The sequence below is a fragment of the Electrophorus electricus genome, chromosome 13, assembly GCF_013358815.1.
Source record: "Electrophorus electricus isolate fEleEle1 chromosome 13, fEleEle1.pri, whole genome shotgun sequence".
Lineage (NCBI taxonomy): Eukaryota > Metazoa > Chordata > Actinopteri > Gymnotiformes > Gymnotidae > Electrophorus > Electrophorus electricus.
In genome coordinates this window covers 8,337,828-8,358,288 of record NC_049547.1, presented here as the reverse complement: position 1 = coordinate 8,358,288, position 20,461 = coordinate 8,337,828, and the positions used below count along the sequence as shown (strand labels likewise).

The 20,461-nt window shown below is 40.7% G+C and overlaps 1 protein-coding gene across 1 annotated transcript in view; it reads right to left on the bottom strand.

Moving 5' to 3' along the window:
* Positions 1 to 1,532: 1,532 nt before the first annotated feature.
* LOC113571324 (ryanodine receptor 3) overlaps positions 1,533 to 20,461 on the bottom strand; it is a 145,620-nt gene continuing 126,691 nt past the window's right edge. The window contains 30 exon segments of the mRNA XM_035532477.1: positions 1,533 to 2,171; positions 2,423 to 2,474; positions 2,868 to 2,968; positions 3,209 to 3,273; positions 4,649 to 4,805; positions 5,071 to 5,205; positions 5,310 to 5,456; positions 5,563 to 5,623; positions 6,179 to 6,306; positions 6,657 to 6,699; positions 6,931 to 7,061; positions 7,281 to 7,466; positions 7,852 to 7,938; positions 8,345 to 8,522; positions 8,799 to 8,857; positions 9,040 to 10,352; positions 11,326 to 11,407; positions 12,488 to 12,592; positions 13,722 to 13,850; positions 13,932 to 14,020; positions 14,236 to 14,316; positions 14,947 to 14,964; positions 16,074 to 16,147; positions 16,605 to 16,681; positions 16,876 to 16,955; positions 17,049 to 17,148; positions 17,288 to 17,341; positions 17,448 to 17,499; positions 17,891 to 18,000; positions 20,242 to 20,338. Of these exon segments, the coding sequence (XP_035388370.1) occupies positions 2,076 to 2,171; positions 2,423 to 2,474; positions 2,868 to 2,968; positions 3,209 to 3,273; positions 4,649 to 4,805; positions 5,071 to 5,205; positions 5,310 to 5,456; positions 5,563 to 5,623; positions 6,179 to 6,306; positions 6,657 to 6,699; positions 6,931 to 7,061; positions 7,281 to 7,466; positions 7,852 to 7,938; positions 8,345 to 8,522; positions 8,799 to 8,857; positions 9,040 to 10,352; positions 11,326 to 11,407; positions 12,488 to 12,592; positions 13,722 to 13,850; positions 13,932 to 14,020; positions 14,236 to 14,316; positions 14,947 to 14,964; positions 16,074 to 16,147; positions 16,605 to 16,681; positions 16,876 to 16,955; positions 17,049 to 17,148; positions 17,288 to 17,341; positions 17,448 to 17,499; positions 17,891 to 18,000; positions 20,242 to 20,338 (4,087 nt within the window). The 3' untranslated portion in view covers positions 1,533 to 2,075.

The following is a 20,461-nucleotide window of genomic DNA, read 5'->3' as shown; positions in this document are numbered from 1 at the left end:
TAACATAAATGGTTATGGGTGACCACCTTCAATGGTTATGAAGGTGTCTTCCACACAGAGTGATACCTGCATTGTCACAATGTCTCAACTCTCTGATATGTTTATTGGTGTTCTTGACCACCGACTCTAAATTAGCAATGACCAGAAGGAAAGGATGGTCAAGAACACATGCTCTCAGCCTAAATCTCTATCTTACTCTCACTCTCACACACACGCACACCTATACACACCCACACACACCCACTTCACTTAAGGCAGGGGGGCTATATGGGGCAGGAAGCTTTCAAATCTCTCCTGCTACCACCTCTTCTCTGGCTAGCACACATCTCCTCCTGCTGGCTGACGGACCTCTCTACCCTGTGCTGATAATAATCACGTTGTCACTGCTAAATCTGGCATGGCAAAAGGTCACCGCGCTCTAAAGGATTAATGGCAACCGGCCACTCGGCACCCGCACCAGGGCTCTGTGCATGCCACACTGATCAGGAAAACATGGCGGAAACATGGCGGAAGGGTAGAAAGGATAGTGGTCCCTGAAGTGGAGCACAGAGTAGATGAGTTAAGAGATTACAACCACAAGTCTGTGTGTCTTCCATCACGTGACTAGCCCAACACGAGGGCAGAAACAAAGTGTTTGGCCCTTTCTAGAAAACAAACGTTTGTATCCCAACCTGGCAAAAAAACTATCCCTTAGCGTTGATCTGTAGATGAACCATAAAGCTTTTGAATAGAGTCACAGATGGAGGGCGACGGAGTGGTTTCAGATATGTTCAACCAGACAGTATCTCACCACTAATGTAAATGCCAGGGCATGATGTCTAAATCAGCAGCGGAGGCATTTCTTTTCCTCTTTTGTCCAGAAGATTATCATCAGACAAATGAGAATAATAGAGCAACATCATTATTTAGCCATAGACCAGAGACCAGGCCCTAACCAGGTCAGCCACGTTATGCATCTTTCATTATAATACTTTGAGATTTGATAAGGCAAACAAAGCAAAACTATGATGCACAATTATCACAATGAAAATATGAATAATGGGGGTTACTTTAACTGATTAGCCAATTAGTGACAGTTTGACAAACTGTCAAGAAATACACACATAACTAAACATACTTTATTGCATCACTTTTTTTTATTTTCCCTTTAAAGAAATGCACAATTCAGCAAAGCTACTACATATAAATAGCCATACAATAGCATTTTCAATATTTGTTTTAATTTAGGTTGTTCTCTAGAATTCTGGGACTTCATTTTTGTTGCTTTGTGAGCAATTCTGTTTCTTGTTATGCCACCACTTGTTGGCAAGACTTAAAATTATTTTGTTTCTCTTCAAACTGAAAAATAACTCAGGGTCTGTTAATGATTATTTCAGAAAACCTGGAGGACAAAGATACAGTAAAGAAAAAGGCTTGACTTTGCATAGCTTCAGTTGTCTTGAATGTAAGGCACTTCATCCAGACTTACAGGACGCAATTCACTGCATGACCTTTTTTTTCTTTTTTCTCATCTAAGCAAGCAGGTTAATGAAATCTGAACACATCTCATAAATGCATGTACTCTTCACATAATTCTCCCTCACTTTTGGCATCTATTTAATCTCCATTCTCTCCAAAAACTGAAATAGTATTCTTGTGCATATCAGGAAACAGACTCACATGTTGTTTAATAACCCAACACAACCCTGCAGCTCTCAAAAGACGTAAAAACATTGTGCAATGTTTCCAGGGTTATGCGCAAGAAAGGCAACATGTTATTTTTTACTTGCTTGTCTTTCCAAGAAAAAAAGGGGAAAAAACCCTCCCAAATTTCAAGATAAGGGTTTGAGAATCACAAGACGAGTCTCCTTCACATTGGCACTGTCAACAGAGGTAACAACTGGGACTTCTGATGCCGACATATCATATTATGTCATACTAAAACAAATACTGGCATCTCAGCTCCTCCCACAAGTTGGTATGCAACCGCAAAGGCCAATTTGTTAGGTGGTTGGAGGGGTGTCAGTGGTCAGAATCCAAATGCGAGCAGAGCAGTTTGTGCATGGCTGCTGGCTTGGTGGAGACGGCTGAAGGCTCTAGCCCAGCTGGTCTTCGTACTGCTTGCGGAAGCAGTCTCCAGCCGGGAAGAAGTCCCAGCACCGCTCCTGGTACATCTTCCACACGTAGGACTCCTAGGGGCAAAGACACACAGCGGGCTTTTGGAAGGCAAGCACATAAGGCCTGGTGAGGAGGCCTGAGTCTAGAGCTGCAGGTAAGCCCATCCTGTACTGGCAATTACTGAGAAGCTACAACAGACAAAGCATCTCAGAATGGCTGCTTCTGAGCCTTTTCTGTGAGAGAAAAAGTCAGTTGAATAAAGAAACCTCATGTTTTTTAATGGTAGAAAAAGCAACACATTCACATGCTGTAGGAACAAACCTACCTGGCCTGTGTGCTCAGTCTCATCCTTGTTGATGAGATACATGAGAAAGAACCTGAGGGATCAAACACAGCAAACAGTAAAACACCAAGTCAGCACATCACCAGAACAGCAGGTTCATCTTGGCTGGGGGCATGCTGACTTTGTCTTGGCTTGATATGGAGATGCACTAAAGCAGTTCTGGTCCAGTGCCATGATTTGAGAGAAACCACACAGTAATGTACTGACTTGTCACGTAGTGTACTGAGGGAAGAGACTGCCAACTCCATATAGAGGAATTTAACTGAAAAATGAGTTGGGTATCAACACTGCATGAGAGAATTTACATATCATTTAACAGCATATGAAAAAACTGGACTTTTACTCTTTTTTATTCCTTAACATTTAATTTCCTTCTGCAAAAGGTATAGAAACAGGTGTGTGAGTGAGCTGGAGATGTGCTACTCACAGGTAGTTGGCCAAGTTGTGCTCTTGTAAAGTGTGTGTCTCAAAGCCATGTGGAGTGGTGTCAAAGTAGTCATTTCCAATGCCACAGATGAAGCATTTGGTCTATATGTGACAGTGATAATACATAGTATGAGATAAAAAAGACTCTTCTAGATAGCATGCAATAATACTGTCGATGTTGGGGTAACATTAGAGTAGATGTCAGGGGAACATTAGCCTATATGTCAGGGTAAGACTGAAATAAGGCATTTATGATCAAGCAGCTATGATGCTGGAGTAAAGGCCAAGGTAGCGCACACCTCATGATTTAGTGACAGTGCTATTCTTCTCTACTGCACCCACCTCCATGTCTTCTTTGACCTGCTCCTGCTGGTCTCTCAATTCTCCAAATGCATCAATTATCAAACCTGTCGACACACACACATTACTGAATGACCCTACAGCAGACCCGAACACAGCGGCATGGACACCACATTATCCCTGCAATTTTTTGGTAACTATTTTGTTCTTATAAGTTTTTTTTCTGTTCTGTTTATATAACCATACATGGCACATGCCCATTTAATTAGCCCATAAGAACTGCATACCGAAAGACACTATGAGAAAAACCCCTCTGATCAGAGTTGATGTTATAGGTCTGCTGAGACATCTACAGAATTTTGATGAGCATTGTGTAACACCTCTTGACATTGAATAATGTAAATAAATAAACAACATGTCTTCTGCATGAGCAAGCAAAAGCTTAATGCCACAGTGTTTGCTTACAGCCATTCTGTTTACAGTGGTTTTATTATATAGGCCCATGTGCATAGACATTGCGAACAATGCCATTAGAGCTCTAACCTGTTCTTTTGTGTTGCTGACAGCTGGTTCTCACATCTAGAGCTATGTGACATGTTCTAACAATTTGGGCAGAGAACCTTCATCATCTATGCAAGCAAAGTTCTTCTTAAAACAAGTCATTTTTTAGTTAAAAAAGGTGTTTTTAACTGGAAGTACAATGTTATTGCAGGATAAATGGTGAGAGATTTCTGTCTTCTAATTGGTTCTTTGCAGCATGTTAGTTTTAACTGTGAGAGGTCAGGCAGCTCTTTTCTAACTGAATTCCTCTGCTAAATATTATGATTAAAACCACAGGAGTTCTGAACATTTACAAATGTTCAAAATTCCAAATCTATTCCTAGCTGAGCATGGCTCAACATGAAGGCACTGTTTAGCGAGATGTAGCACGTGCAACCCAAGAGTGACCCGTGAGCTTGCATGCATGTGCACAGTTCCTTCGTTTTTCCTCCCCACTTCCTTTCTCACTCATTCTCGGTCTCGCTCTCCATCACGCAGCATGACTCTAATCCCCTCTCCCTGCATGTGTCACTCTGAGCCTTCACAGCTCTACACACACAGTCGGAGTGAGTTTAACCCACTGAGCCAAAGCCCTCCTTTACCTCTCCACTTGAGCTGCTTGGGTCATACTGTACACAGGAAGCGCTGACTTGATTCAGGGGGTGATATGCCCAAATATTTGCTTAGCTTTAAGGGAGAGCCCATATGCAGTGAAATGCATTTGAAAGTTTACCTTGCGTGTGATTGTATGGTCTGGACTAATGATTTGTTTCTTGTCACCATACCCTGGTGATGATTGAGGTGAACTTCTCCACATGATTTTTTTTCACCTTTATGTAATCCTGGGTCCTGGGGTGCTTTTTACCCTACATGCATGACTCTGTCACGAGGCTGTCCAACGAGGCTTTAAAGGCAAGATGTGCCCATTGTGTCACACTGTACCCTGTATGATGGCCAGGAGGATGACGATGACAAAGAAGAAGAATGTGATGTCGAAGAGGATGCGGTAAAGTTCGTAGGGGTCTCCAGCTGGGTCCTCGATCTCATCCCCTATTCCACCACCGGCACGCACACCCACATACATGTGGAACAGATAACACTGATAGACAAAAGCACAGAAAATAGAGGAAAAAGAGACATACAAAGACAGATTACAAACAATTAAAATATGCTATGAAGTTCTACAAATGGTGTCAGTATTAGTGTTAGTTTAAGAAGTCAATAAGAAAATGGGAAGTTCCTGTGCTTAGTGTTTTTTTCTCTGAACAAACCATAGCTTTTTATTCTCTCTCTGTGAATCACGTAGTTTGGTCTACGTGAGTCCCTGCCTGACCTACAAAATAAGCCAAGTGTTTGCAACGTACGGTCATCATATCGTCACATTTCATGTCTGGCTCGTCCTCGTCTTCACTCTTGTTGTAGAACTTTCGGAAGAAGTTGAAGGCCACTACAGTGTAAAGATAGACTACTACAGCCAGCAGTCCTACAGTTAGTACCAGCTACGAGAGCAGAAGAAAACAAATATATATGAAACATTCATCAGTAGACTCATTTGAAACCCAACAGCACTCCTTGGTGTTTGGGTCTTTGTCAGATCGAAAACCTGTTTGCCATTGTGGGTGACTGAGGAGAGGATGGTCCTCAGTGTCTTGAAGCCCATGGCGATGTCCAGCAGGTGAGCAGCAAAGAAGAAGTTGTTGTAGTGGCCGAGGACGGACATGGTGGTGTACCACACTAAATACAGGAAAGACTTGGTGGAGAGAAGAGGTGGTGCATGAGTATGGCTCTCCCCAAGAACAAGGAGTCCTATAAAAATTACACTACAAATCCCATCAGACATTGCACAGTGAACTCACATTGTCTGTGAACACCACGCCCATTTTCCAGATATGATATTTGGTGTCGATAGAACTTAACCTTTTAGACAAAAGAAACAGACAGAGAGAGTTCTTTACTGTTTCCCCCCAAAATGTTGGTCCTATTGCAGAAAACACTGAATATAGATCTCTAAGATCTCTGATCTTGTAGTGATTCAATTTGATTACACTTCTTTAGGAAATTATTCTGGGCCTCATGAAACCTCAAACTGCTCCATGATTCCATTTAATTATTTTTGATATGATTCATAATTATTTAAAGAATACAAACTAATGTGACTGCATTAGTGGAATATAGAAAATCAACAAATACACCAAGCTTTATGTTCTGTATTTGGAGTACGATCATGCAAATTTATGCTGATCACTGTATTTTCACAAACCTAGAGTGCCCACGTAATAGACAGACAATTAGACAAACTCCAAGAATGCCAATGCAAAGCATTACATAAAGTGCTACAGACAGCTATGGTAGAAACAAAAACAAACAGGACCAGTAGAGGTAAGTGGTGTGCATGTAGCACTGTGATCGATTTACTTTCCTGTAATTTTACCTATAAATGATATTCAACATTCTCTTGTTTGCTTTCCTCACCAGGATGCCAAGGAGGCCGCTTTGCTTACAGTCTCCTCAGTGGGGTTGAAGTCCAGAGCACTCTTGTCCAGACCGAGCAGCTCAGCAATCCGCTCCGCCCCATACAAGTCACCATATTTATTGATCACCTAAGTGCAAAAAATCCAGTAAACAATAAATAAGTGAAATTACTTGTCTCAAGTTTCACTCCCTGGCTATCTTGTGCAACCTTCTCCCTGCAAATCTTCCATCCTGATTTAGGAGTAATGATGGAGGCATGGACAAAGGTTTCCAAGACTGCTGATTGCCAGACACTGGGGCTCTTTTCAAACCAGTTTTCTAAAGTGAAACGGCAGCAGGTTTTACAGCCAAACTGCAACACAGGTGTTTGAGACCACAGTTCATCTAATAGTCAGTCACTAGTCATTGTAAAGATACTGTATATAATCACATCAGAGATGAAAATACATAAATGTTAACCCTTAGAAATTCTACTTGCCTTGCGTTTGATGAACTTATCCCAGTAGTTATTTGGGAAGGATCTGTACAGCACAAAATGGCAGGGAAGAATCCATTCATTATTTAAATAAACCACAGACAAATTCAGATAAATAATCCTGTTTTTGTTTTCTAAAGATTATTGACTAAGAATGCACTCAATGTTAAATGAGTGAGTGTACTGTATGTTCATTAACTCTTTATAACATGGTGTGCACGGGGATATTTTCTCACATAAGCAACAAAAGAAGGAAAGAATTTCCTGTCCAACTTACGGCGTATTAATCACAAGTCTGTCCCATTGCCCTTTGATGTCATCATCAGAAGGCTGCTCAGTGATATAAAGACCATCAAATTCAAGTTTTCTGGCAATTTCCTTCTCCCGCTTAAATACCACCAGGGGCACCTACTCAGAACAAGTAAATGTTAAAATATCAGTGGCTTATGTGATAACACTGTGACTTTTGAAAATATATTGTGGGGGAAAAACTAAATGTTGCTTTTGACATGTTAACAACAGACAGCAACTCAGACAATGGTATTTTCATCACGCATTTATAACTGAAATTTCTAAACAGCTTATCAAATTTGCATATGTAAATGGAATGTGTATGTGGGGAAGCACCTTCAGATAGTAGTACCCCAGCACACAGAGGCAGGAGATGATAGTGTGTAGTACAGCTAGAAAGCGTAACGTAGGTGCCATATAGCCAGTGCTCTCCTGTAGCACAAAATACTCCACAACACCTTCCTCTTCCTCATCACCTCTCCTGGTCCAAGGGTCCACCTCCTCAGACTCCTCACCAGTGACCTGCATGTGTGCGCACAAGCAAACACACACACACACACACACACACACACAAAAACACCTTTTTTGAGCATTGTGTTTGCAACTGTACTAGTTCCTAATCAATAAAGTAACCAGATTGCCAAATGGCAACAAAGCACACAATAAAAACAAAACAAAATTTAAAAAGTTTCTCAGTTAGAGCTCCCTATGAGACTAAGCTGGGCTCTTCGGTTTGTTTGCTTGTTTTGTTTATTTTGGGAGCTTTTGGTAAAGTGTTCTGAATGTTATTATTCAGATAAACACAACGACGTACAATCATAGCTATATTAATTGTAAAGGCACACAAATGACAGAAAATATAGAGAAAGTAATGACAATATTTATCAAGACACATTACCAAAGTCACCTTATAGAAAAGCAGGATGAAGTTGATGGCAAATGCCACAAACAGGGCCAGGAATCGTAGGTTGTAGAAGTTTCGTGCCAGGTAATTCTGCAAATACACGGTTATTTTTCATGTTCATTTAGATGTTTTGAGACTTTTTGAGCTCAAAATGTAAGATTAACATAGCACTCTAAAGACAACAACTCTGAAGCCATTATTGTTACATTCAGAGTGAAGCCTATTCCTACTGACTGGCAATAATCAGTTTATAGCCTTACAAATATTACATTACAAATATTACAATAACAGAGTCAAAGATGCCACAGTCTATAGTAGTCACTCGAAGATGCCACAGCTTTTAGTAGTCACTCAAAGATGCCACAGCATACAGTTGTCAATCAAAGATGCCACAGCTTTCATTAGTCATTCAATGTCACAATAAAAAATATTTTATAAAGTAGTGCACCTGATTTTACAATAAGGTTTTATTGTATCTTATTGTTTTATTGCTCACTAAAATCTTGGTCTGGTAGATGTCCAGGCCAGCAAAAAAGCTGGCCATGAAGGCCTCTGGCTGTTCCTTCTTCTGTCCATGTCTCCTCTTAGTTGGCCTCTTCTCTTCATCTGATGGGAGTTCGATGGTAGACTCTTCCTTGCCTTTGTCTTGGTCTTTCTTCTCGCCATCCTCTGTGCTGATTAAGTAAACATTTTTTTCTTCTTAAAAGCAAGATTAATTTGGCACAGTTCTACAAAGACTATGGCCAACCATAATAGATTGCTCATTTTTTGATAGGATAATAAAATACAGTCACACATGCTAATCAGATGCATTATATCTTACATGTAGAAAATTTGAAAAATTTCAAATAACAAACAAATAACTAACAGTTACAAATAACGCTACAATTACCCAACAAGCAATGGTTAATTTCTAATTTCAGAACTTTACTTTCTCAAAGCACACTCACTCTGCTTTTTCAGATTCTGTTTTTGATTCAGTGTCTACTGCCTTCTTGCTTGCAGCTTCCTGCACACAGAGGAACAGTGATTCATGCTGATCTAACCATAGCAACAGGATACAGAATATTTAAACTAGCAACATACAGTTTAATCAGTAGGACTAACTTAAAACACATACAGCTAAAACTGGATAATTAAAACTTAAGTTAAAGCAATAACAGTCCAGAACTGTGTAGTCTGGCACTCCACCTGGGCCTTTTTCTGCCGCACAGCAGCAACTAGGGATGGAGAGTCTGCCCCAACCACTTCAGAGACATCTCCCAGGCCAGGCTCAGTCCCATGCTTTCCCCCCTCTTTCTTGGGCTGGATGATCAGCAGCTCCGACATGAGGTCCATGTCGCCCTGCTCGCCCTGCACCATTTGGCCGATCTCTGCCACCAAGGAAGCCTCACTCGCCTCCAGCTTCTCTGTCTCCAGGACGTCCCCATGGATGCCGAACTGCGTGGGGTCAGGCATGTTGCCGAGGATGTCTGTCACCTTCATGTTCTTTGCGCCTTCCACCAGGCCCCCGCCAAACATGGTGGACCACAGTATGTGGAAGAAGCCCCACACGAGGTTGCGAAGGAAGTGGAGCAGCCCCGTGAAGATCATCCAGAAAAAGGAGAAGAACCCACGTACTGTCTCCCTCATGCTCATCTTCCGGAACTTCTTGTATTGCCTTCGCATGCTCCGCAGGGTGAGCAGCTTCTGCAGGCCACAGAGACTCCTCCTGGCTGAGACACAGGCTGCAGCAAATGCTGAGGAGGACTCCCGTGTGCACTCCTCCTCCTCCTCCTCAGGCTCTTCACCCACACTCTGCCAGTAATCCTCGTCCTCCTCTGCCCGCTCGGTGGCGTCTGGCTCAGAGATGAGTGAGGCCAGCTGCATCTCGAAAATGGTGTCCTCGCAGAAGTTGACAAAGAGCTCCATCTTCTCTGACTCACCGCCTTCATTGACTACATCGAATATGAATTGCCGCTTGGACTCCTTGACTTGTGGCTTCTCCCACTGGGTCCTGCTGGACTCGCTGATCTCGAAGTAGACCCTCTCAATTCGCTTGGCACCACCCATGATCTCAATGCGGCCTAGGAATGACTCAAAATAATTAAGGACACTCTCAGCCAGGTTCAGGAAGGTGGCCAGACGGGAATCGTGGGGCATGTGTTCGGACAGGTTGGTGAGCAATACGGCTACATTGAAACCAATGTCCTTGGCTGGCTCATGGAAACGCTTCACAAACTCCACATAGTTGAACATGTCATTCTCATCTGCTTCAGCACAAGAAAGCAGGAACTCAATCTCAGACTGAGAGTACTGCTTCTGGTTTTCCATTGACTTCTGGAATTCTCTTTTGGAAATGACTCCCTTGCTTTCAGAGTCATGCTCTTTGAAACTGTCAGAAGAGGTGAGGTCCTTGAGTTTGAGAAACATATCGAAAAATTTGAGGATCATCTCCACATTGCTGGAGGACTCCACCAAGGTGTCCACCATCTGTTTGCCGATGGTTCCATTTACAACATTACCTGGAGAAACACAGAGTCAATTAATAAAATGTGCCTTCACAAGTGTTAGAATCATGCTATAATATAGTAGAAGTACTAATACATTTTCATATTTAGCTAATGTTTTTCTCCAAAGCAACTTACAATTGTGATTGAACACAACCTTTTGAGGGTTAAGGGCCTTGCTCAGGGGCCCAACAGTGGCAAATTGGCAGTGGTGGGACTTGAACTGGCAACTGTCTGATTACTATTCAATTACCTTAAACACTGTGCTTTTGATTGTGGCATTACTTTCCTGAATGAACAAAGATGGTTGATAAGCCTTAAGCGCAGTGCTACATCTTGCTGTTATTTTCCTGACCACACAAGATCTATCTTGTTAAAAGGTTGGCTTAGGTGCAAAGAATTAGGAGGTGACTGTAAATTATATAAAACATTGTGCTGCTTTTTATTTGATTCAATATTTATCTTTTAATAAGTCATAAATATATGTACTAAATGTCCAAAACCCAATTGGCTATTTCAGTATGCACATTTAAAGCTTGGCTTTCCATGTTTAGGCAATGTGCTGTCTGTGACAGTGCACCAAACATACACTGACATTGAACAGTTGCCCTTACTATCTATTACCCTCTCAAAGAACTTCTCCAAAAGATCTATGGTTGTTGCTTTGTTCATTACCATGGTAATATACAAAAAAATTATTCTGCATTTTTTCTTTTAGTCCAATGTCAACTGATTGGACAACTGAAGCAAGAACAACTGAAGCAAACACAACTGAATTTATTTTGGAATTGTACTGAACTATACCAGCGCTCGAATAGTGGCTTGTTAACTGACACATGGCTCTTTAAATATGGTGATGAGTTATACCGAATACAAAAGGAAATATCACCCGCAATCTGACTTGCTGATTGCCCAAATAACAGCTACAGTGAACAGCAGGCAAGTGACACATTCTGTCTTATTATTAAGCAAGGTTGTGTAAGAGAACCTTCCAGAAGGGAAAGCAACATGACTATCATGTCCTTCTGCAGATCCAGCAGCTCCTTCAGTAACTCAATCTGGCTGGAGTCCTGAAAGAAGAAAGACAATACATATAATCAATATGAAGGGACATTTCTTCTCTCCCTGTTTTCTCTCCAAGCATAGCATCAAAGATCAAGCTTCTCGTCTCTGGGTGTAAGTGAGCAGATGATCTCTAATATAATTTATAGCCACTGGGGAGATCAATGCCTTTGCCACCCCCTTCAAGAACCCAATGGGGGCAGCGCTATCTATCACCAAAGTAGCTAATGTCATTGCATCTGCATCAGGAGCAGATGGCATCAAAGTATTCACTAATTTTTTAGTGCCAGCTCAGGTGTGCTCACAGTAGGTGAATACTCTAAGATGGAGCTCCGATTAGGTAAATCCAATTGGCCTATTTGTCCAAACACCTCACCGCCCCACTCCTACCTCCACCTGGCAGGGCTGAGACTCCCATTTCTCCATCCTTCTTAGCCTGGTAAGCTAGCAACCTAGCTTCTGTTCGTTACAGGCATACTTTGCTTGAAGGCTTTGCTCTAGGACAGGGCCTGGATAGCTGGTGGATTTAATTTACACTAATGTGTCAGGAGAGACATCTAGTGGTCACTATGAGGTTAATATATAAACAGAGAACTCTGAACACAGAACACTATACTGCTTCCATTATGTATAAATGGGGAGATCAGTCAATAAAAATAATGAACATGTAATGAATAATTACCACATCTGTATAACATTTTTTATCTAGGATAAACTTTTCATATATGGAAACACTCTTGATACAGATCCTCATGAGTGACATGGTCTTAACAGCTTACTTTCGGGAACATTCTGTTTTGGCCTTTCCAAGCTGCCATAGAAGTCTTCTTTTCATAAATGAATAAGTATGTGGGATTTACTTTTACATTTCCCAAAAAGCAGTTGATATTAATCTTCATTATTTTAACATTAACTGATCAGTCTGATCTACATGAGTTCTATTTTGACTTTTAAGTCTCATATAAAAGTCACTTGTCTTAAGAAAAGAAAAACTGATAATGCAAGGTCTTCGTAAACCTTACCCATTATGCCCCACAAACCCAAGCTTGCACTAATGTGTGTTTGAATTATTCCTTTCTTGGACTTACCTGTGACAGTTTCATCTGCATGTTGGCAAAGACGTGCAGAAATCCTACCACTGCATCCCATAACCTGCTGTGGGCCAGACTCTGCTGGTTGCCGACACATGGACCCTGAGGTGAAAGAGAAGCAGGGAGCTGAAGACGGCCTTGCTCATTTGTGAAGAATTGACTGACCTTGAGTTCACAATTTTAAAGAATATTAAATAAACTCTACAGCTAAAGAAGTGCTTGAAAGTTTATGAACCCTTTAGACATTTCTACATTTCTGCAAAATTTTTATCTAAAACTTCATCAGATTGTTCTACTAAGGACTGGTTAAAGAAGAATTAAGGTTTTACAATGGCCAAGTCAAACTCCTGACCTTAATCCAAAAGAAATGTGGAAGGACCTGGAGCAAGCAATTAATTGGCGGAAACCCACCAATAGTTGAAGCTGTTTTGTACAGAGGAATGGGCTAAAAATCCTCCAATCCGATGTGAAGGACTAAACAACATTTACTGGAAATGTTTGGATACAGTTAGTGCTGCACAAGGGGGTCAAACCAAACACTGAAGGCAAAGGTTCATACTTTTGCCACTCACAGATAGGCAATATTAGATAATTTTCCTCAATTAACAAATGACAGAGTCTAATATGTTGGTCTCATTTGTTTGATTTTGCACTCTTTATCTACTTTTAGGACATCTGTGACATTCTGATGATGTTTTAGGTCAAATTTATGCAGAAATATAGAAACTTCAAAAGGGTTCACAAACTTTCAAGCACCACTGCATATAAATGAACCAATGCATTATTAGAGTGGGTGAGCAGGTAATAGATTGTAATCAGGCATTAAAAAAATAAGAATTATACTATGAAATTTTACTTTTACTGGGAATGAACACATTCCATGAATGATCATGGAATGAACAGGAAATGAACATGGAATGACTTTTTGATAATGTATTAAATTTGATAAATATTGCAAACAATTGTTAGATGCTCTAAAAAGAAGCTTCAATAAATGGTTCTACCATTTTTCAATAAAATGATTTTTTTATCATTGCTATCACTGCTGTGTTGGTATAGTTCTACATGAAGCAAATTGTGTTTTTTATATTTAAATGACAGAATCCACAACCTGTAAGCTCCATCATGAAATGTTATAAAGGACTAAGAGCATTCGTAAAATGTTAATTATTGTAAAGCATTAATTATTGTAAATTATAAATTATTGTTAAGCAATGCTGTTGTCATTTACCTGGATATATTCAGTGAGGGAATTAAAGATCTGCTTGGCTACAGCCAAGGCCTTGGAGAAATTATGCTGTCCAGCCTCATCCATGACATCTTTGCCCGAATAATACCAGTAAAAATCACTGATGGACTCCTACAATGACAAGCCAAAGACATCAGAGGACATAATTAGGTAGTAAGTGTGTGTTTATATGTGTGACTGTGTCTAAATTACCTGTAGTCGAAGAAGATAGTCCACTGTGCTTATAATAATATTAACAGTAGTTGTGTTTCCAGTCTGAGTTCTCAGAAAGTTCTGGAAGTCTGAGAGAGAAATAAATGTGACTGACACACAATTTGTCAGGGTAATGTCTTCAAATGTATTACTGACTAGGTGACTGTAGTTTGCAAACCTTGTTCTTAAGACAGTAGTTTCATAAAGGAATCAAAGGCATGTTTAGGCTTGTTCTTTCGATTTTGCTGGTCTTGGCCAGCACACCATCATGACCTTAGGTTGGCTGTTTATTAGTAAATCTTACCATTGTTGTGGCCCTCGCAGAGTAGCTGCAAGAACCTGAAAAGGTCTTTAGTGAACTCATCATTCTGGAGCACCTTGGAACCTTCATAGAGGGGGAAAAATAACACAATACCAATTGTCATCTCTTTGGTGTGACACAAGAGATAGAGAGCTGCTCGCAAGACACTGTGTTCATGTTCCCACAAAGCTGCCATCTAGCCTGCAGGCCTCTACCCTAGCCACTGTTGGGTAGGTGATGTTTTGACACATTCTCACACACATCACCATAGTCCACTTACCATTGAACACACCAGAAGACAAGGATTCAATCTACACTGTGAAGCTTTGTTTGCACTAATCGCTCTTGTCAGGCACACAGGTGAAGCAGGGCACTTGACACTCCTGTCACCAGTTAGTCATTCTTTCAAAATGTTAGTGTGTTGAGTCACAGATGAGATAACAAGCATTTGTTAATGTAGGAGAAAGTAGAGAGAAAGACAGATAAGGAGGGAAAGAGAGGCAGAGAGACAGAAAGAGAAACAAGGGGGGTAGCATCAGTCAGGAGTCTTCAGATCAATACTGTCTGTCCTATGAGGCATGCATGTTTCCCTGAAGACCAGAGCAATCGATCACTGCATTCAGCACAGACAGACAGAGACAAAGAAGGTGGACAAGACAGGGGCAAGAGAGGGGCGGCAATGCCATACGAGTAGAATCCAAACCATGTATTTACCCCGCTCCCTCACGTTGACTGCGACCGATGGGATTGAAAAACATGACGAGAGGAAAGAAACAAAGAAAGAAACAAACAAACAGGCAAAAAAGGCAGACATAAGCAAAGGAGAAGACATTGAAATTTCAGTAAGAACGAGAGAGATACTGACATGAGGTATAGACAGTGACGTGTGCTCAACAAGGTCTTAACAAAGTTTTAATAAGGCTGGCGCAGCTATATGAGGCACTTCACTGAATTCGTGTCACCATCACTTATGCCTGAAGGAAATGACAGTAAATATGAGGAACATGCATTTAATGGACAACGATTCTCCTGTGGTAAATTCCATGATTCACATAACCTTAATGTGAGATATTGGCAATTTGAACTTTCAACTGAAAGACCACAAATTGTGAACCAGCTCACTAAATAGAATCTTCAATGCAATGTCTTCATGGTGATGATGGTGGAAATGATGTTAAATAAATTAAACATGATTCTGAGCTCATACTTCATTACAGGGCCATTTATAAATTCAGGAATGAGCTGAGCAAGAATGAAGAGGAGAACCACCTGGCAAGCACCTGTAGTTCCTAACCTAGGACCTGGGAGCTATAAACAGCCACATTAAAAACGGGATTGGTGTGGCATTCTTGTCAGACAACCTGCCTCTTTAAGAGAATGCAATTAATTGGCAATTACCACACAGTACCACGTTGTAGTATTCAGGAATTAATAGGGGCAATTTTCTCTAAGTTATTAATTATCCTTGCATGCTTTTAACATTGCCCCATAAACCTTACCCTGACCTTGGCTGAGTGAAGCAATGGGAATGGATGGATTATTCCCCCAATGTACATAACCCAGTATGTAGCACTATAAAAATTCATTTAGTGGTTAATTTAGCAGCTATAGAAGTTTATGTTGTTAAAAAAGACTTTCAGTTTCAATTTCAGTTTGTGTGTGGGTGTATGCAGGTGTGAATGTGTATATGTGTTTAGCTGTGTGTGTGTGTGTGTGTGTGTGTGTGTGTGTGTGTGTGTGTGCATGCATGCGTGTGCATGTGTGTTTGTGATATGTGTGTGAGCATGTGTATGTGTGTGTGTGTGTGTGTGTGTGTGTGTGTGTATGTGTCTGATGCTTACTTGAGCCTTCCTCAGTTACCATGCCCAGTCCTTCAGCTTTGTTATGTCTCTCAAATGCATTCAGGTCCAGCACACTACAGAGGAGAGGCCAGTCAACACAGGCGTCACACATTAAAGCAGACTCTGCTCTGTAAGGACATTAGATAGCAAAACAACTGAAGGAAAATGGCATGTCTCTCCATGCATTGAGGACGCATAGCAGAACAATGTTGTCCCAGAAGAGGGCAGAATAGAGATGAAAGGAGGGGGTCAAATTCTAACAGAAAAACTGACATGAAAACACAGCTTCCCCTCTGAGGCTTTAATAGAACACACACACACACACACACACACACACACACACACACACACACACACACACATGCACTGACCCACCTGTCTGATCTGATCTATCAATCAGATATATACTACAGCTGCCTGTTCACATGAATCTATTAGCTACTATCATATCATAATTGTGTTTATTTATAAAATTGAATGTTTATTGTTGTCAACTATTGCTACCGTTGTGGTCCCTGTTGAAGTGCTTACCTGCATGACTGCATCAGCCCAGACAGACTCTTGAAAAAGCCAGCATCTCGCTTGTCCTTTAGATAGTCCAGCATTTTCTGTGAAGATATTTACTGCTTATCAGCTTCAACAGACACAGTTGAATGGTAAGAAATTCTCTACTATGAAAAACAAAAACATGAAAAATAAAACAAAAAGCAAAAATGGTTGTTAATTCTATTCCATTTAGTGAATTACAAAATAAAATAAAAGGAAATATGTGTCTTGCTTTTAATGTGGAGCCGCGCAGTACCTGCTGGACTAAAATGTTGCCCCCGTTGAGAATGGAGATACCCAACTTGAGAGTGAAGGTTACCATGGCACCTAGTCGACCTGAAAGAAATGAGCGAGCGTTCATTCTTAGTGAGGGAAGTTAGTGTTTTTGTGTGTGTGTGTGTGTGTGTGTGTGTGTGTGTGTGTGTCTACCTTTGCTGGCACTTATCATCTGTAAAACCATCTCAGCAGCCCCTCTGTCATGTAATCTTGCCTGCTGATACAGTGTCTTCTGTTTTTCCATCTCCTTTTCCTGTCACAAACACACACACACACACACACACACACACACACACACACACACACACACACACACACACATTATTTTACTTGGGCTCATATACTAAAAAGAGCAGCATTAACAACTAAGACAAGAAAACCCCACTGGAAACCTCAAAAGTTTTTTCTTTTCCTTCTTCCTCCTCTTCTTCATCTTCAGCACAGCTCTGAAAACAATGGAGACATGACATGTTAAAACACTATGAGACAAAGAGTAGCACGGTAACATGCCACAGTGAAAATGGCTGTATTCAAAAGGCATGGCTCCTGTACCTTGGCCATCATGTCTGCATATGCTATGTACAGTGGATCCTCTTCTAGTGAGCTGAAACGAGAGGTCAGAAAGAAGAATCATAAGTCACACTCACCAACCGGAACGCTCAATGCAGATTCCACTGGCTGGGGCAAACCGGGCTGGTTTTTGGACATTGTTCTAATGTGAGAATGCAGCAGCTCATGATTGGCACAGATAGAACACATGGAGTGACAGCCAGGTGTCCAGGTGTGTGTGGGTGAGGTTGAGGATGTTTTTGTTTGTTTGTTTGTGTGTGTGTGTGTGTGTGTGTGTGTGTGTGTGTGTGTGAGGGAATGTTTGTATGTATTTGTGAGCTTGCTGAGCGTGTCTGTCAGTATTTGGGAAGAGGCCTGTCACTGGGTAAGTGTGCATGTGCGTGTGAGCATGTGAGCGTGTGTGTGTGTGTGTGTGTGTGTCTCACCTTCTCTCTGTCAGAGCATTATGACTAAAGTGCAGAATGAGCTGATGAAGAGGGTCTGGCTGCACTTCAGCTACCTCCTCCTCCTCCTCCTCCCCTTTACGCTGTGTCCTCTACACACACACACACACACACACACACACACACACACACACACACACACACACACAACATACAACGTGACAGCAACACACACATCATTCTAAAAAGCATCTTTTGCATTGCATTTATGTCCTCACTTACCTTTCACAGTTCAATTAGACAAAAAAGAAGCTGCCGAGAGTCAGTAATGTGAATGGCTCTGCACTGTAGTTTACAGCTTTGGGGTTTTGGGAATGGAATTTCAACAAAACCTTGCTGCAGATTTCTGCAGCAGAAACTGATAAACAGCAGGTATGCATGCGCTCGCGCGCGCACACACACACACACACACACACACACAAACACAGACATGCTCATATGTATAAATGCAGACACAGGCATGCACATATACATGCATGCATACAGACATAGACAGTATTAAGACAAGGACAGTGTACCTTTGTTTGTGTGCATGAGCAGGTATTAGGTAATGGAACATTTCAGTTAGTAGGATGAAATCTGAGCAAGCTATATCAAACACCATTGCAATGAATGCTTTGAATGGAAAGGCAAGACGTTCTAGAAAGCCTTCCATACATTTTGCCAGTAAAGGTTAGAATTTGATTTAGCTTCATGCCACCTTTGTGACTGCCATTAATACACTCCACCCCAGCTGTGGGACCAGCTCTGACATCCATGTACTAGAGATGTCATGCGTGCCTATGAAAGCTGCTGCAGTTGCGGCAATTGCAATTAGAGTTTTTTACAATCTTTTTCACACTAGTCTCAATTCCATGTCCTGAAGAGATTTTTCCACTTACTGCAGTAGATGCACTGCTAAAACACCTTGCTGTCATTTCATCTAACAGTAGATTCTGATTCTAATAGGTAGACAGATATGTGCGAATTACTATATATAGTGTAACTACTGATTTGGTATTACTGTATTTATTGTTGATAGTATATATATTTTCTTTAATACAGTATATTCCACTGTGAGACAAATGACAAAATACAGTAAACCCACTGAAGAATAGTGTGTTTTTTTCATTTGTCTCTTTATCATATATTGTTTTACATTATAAAGCATATATTGTTATTCTGGGTTTCCAATATAGTAAATCATTCTTTCTTTTACAGTTTACTGTAAATCTACTTTATTTCACTGTTTTGAGAGGTAAGCCAAGAGATCAATAGCTTCTTTAGCTGGCTTGAAATATTTGTGGATGCAAAAATAGAGGCAAGGGAAACACTTAGTATATGTATTTTGCAATGTTACAAGTTGTTGTACATTGAGTAACAAAGCAGTCTTGTAGGAGAAAGCATATTTTATAATTATGGCATCCTGAGTCACTTGGATAAATTATGATGTGTTTTGGTGATTAAACTGCAATTTGATCCAAAGGTTTACTGATGTGCTGAGCTACCTGTTTCAAAAGCATACTGTGTGAAGAGTTTTGAAGAAGTGGACAACGTATTGAGACAAGTGTAAAATTCATGACTGTAAAAAACAAACAAACCAAAAACTAACATCGAAAAGACACAACATACAAAAAGGACTAAAATGAGGTAAAACTTTAGTTGAAGTCCCTAAATAATGCCTGGTGCAAACTAATGTCACTTATTCTGAACAGCTTGTGCTGATCTGAGAGAAATGGTATAACCAATTATCAAAGTGCATCTTCAGAACTTTTTTCCGAAGATACATAAAGATACTCTAGCCAAGATATTTCAACATGTAGATTATAATAACTGGCACACTGGAATAGTAATCAATAGTGGAAATTATTATTGGCATTATTTTTTATGACTTCCATCAGCCTTAGATATTTATTTCAAATTCATATTCATGAATTAGTCATGAACTTATCTTGTTTACTAATTATGTATTGGTAAATATCAAATTAAACCACTAAAACAAGTTTTTAGAAACATTTTATTGTTAACGTTTATTGATATAAACCATTCTATTTCAAAAATAAAAACAATCCAAAAAAAGTCTTCAGGGTGCTGACCGCGCAAGCAATTATGCAACATCCGTGCCAGCCTACAGAGATATACTTTCACAGAATGCATTGACACCCATGTTTATGCAGATGTATTATTTTTATGCAGATGTATTATTCACTTCTTCAAATAAAGTAACCCCAAACGAAAGTCCAGACTAAGCACATCGCTCCTGGGAATTGTGCTTGCAGTGCCCCCAGCTGGCAGAGCCAGACTAGGGTTGCCCACAGAACACAGAGGTAGCAGCCATCCCGAAACATACTTACTGCCAGATCCTGCACTAGCTTCTCTTCAAAAGAGTACGTCTCTGTCTCTATCCATATTCTCTGATAGCCCATGAGGAACAGGTTAATAGAACGATGCCTGGGGGGAGGTGGAAGGGGCAAAATATTAAGTGGGGTTATCATGATTATTAGGGTTACCAGGATTGCTCGGTGAGTTGGAGGAGACAGGAAGTTATGACTGAGAGACAGTATGTGCTAAGGA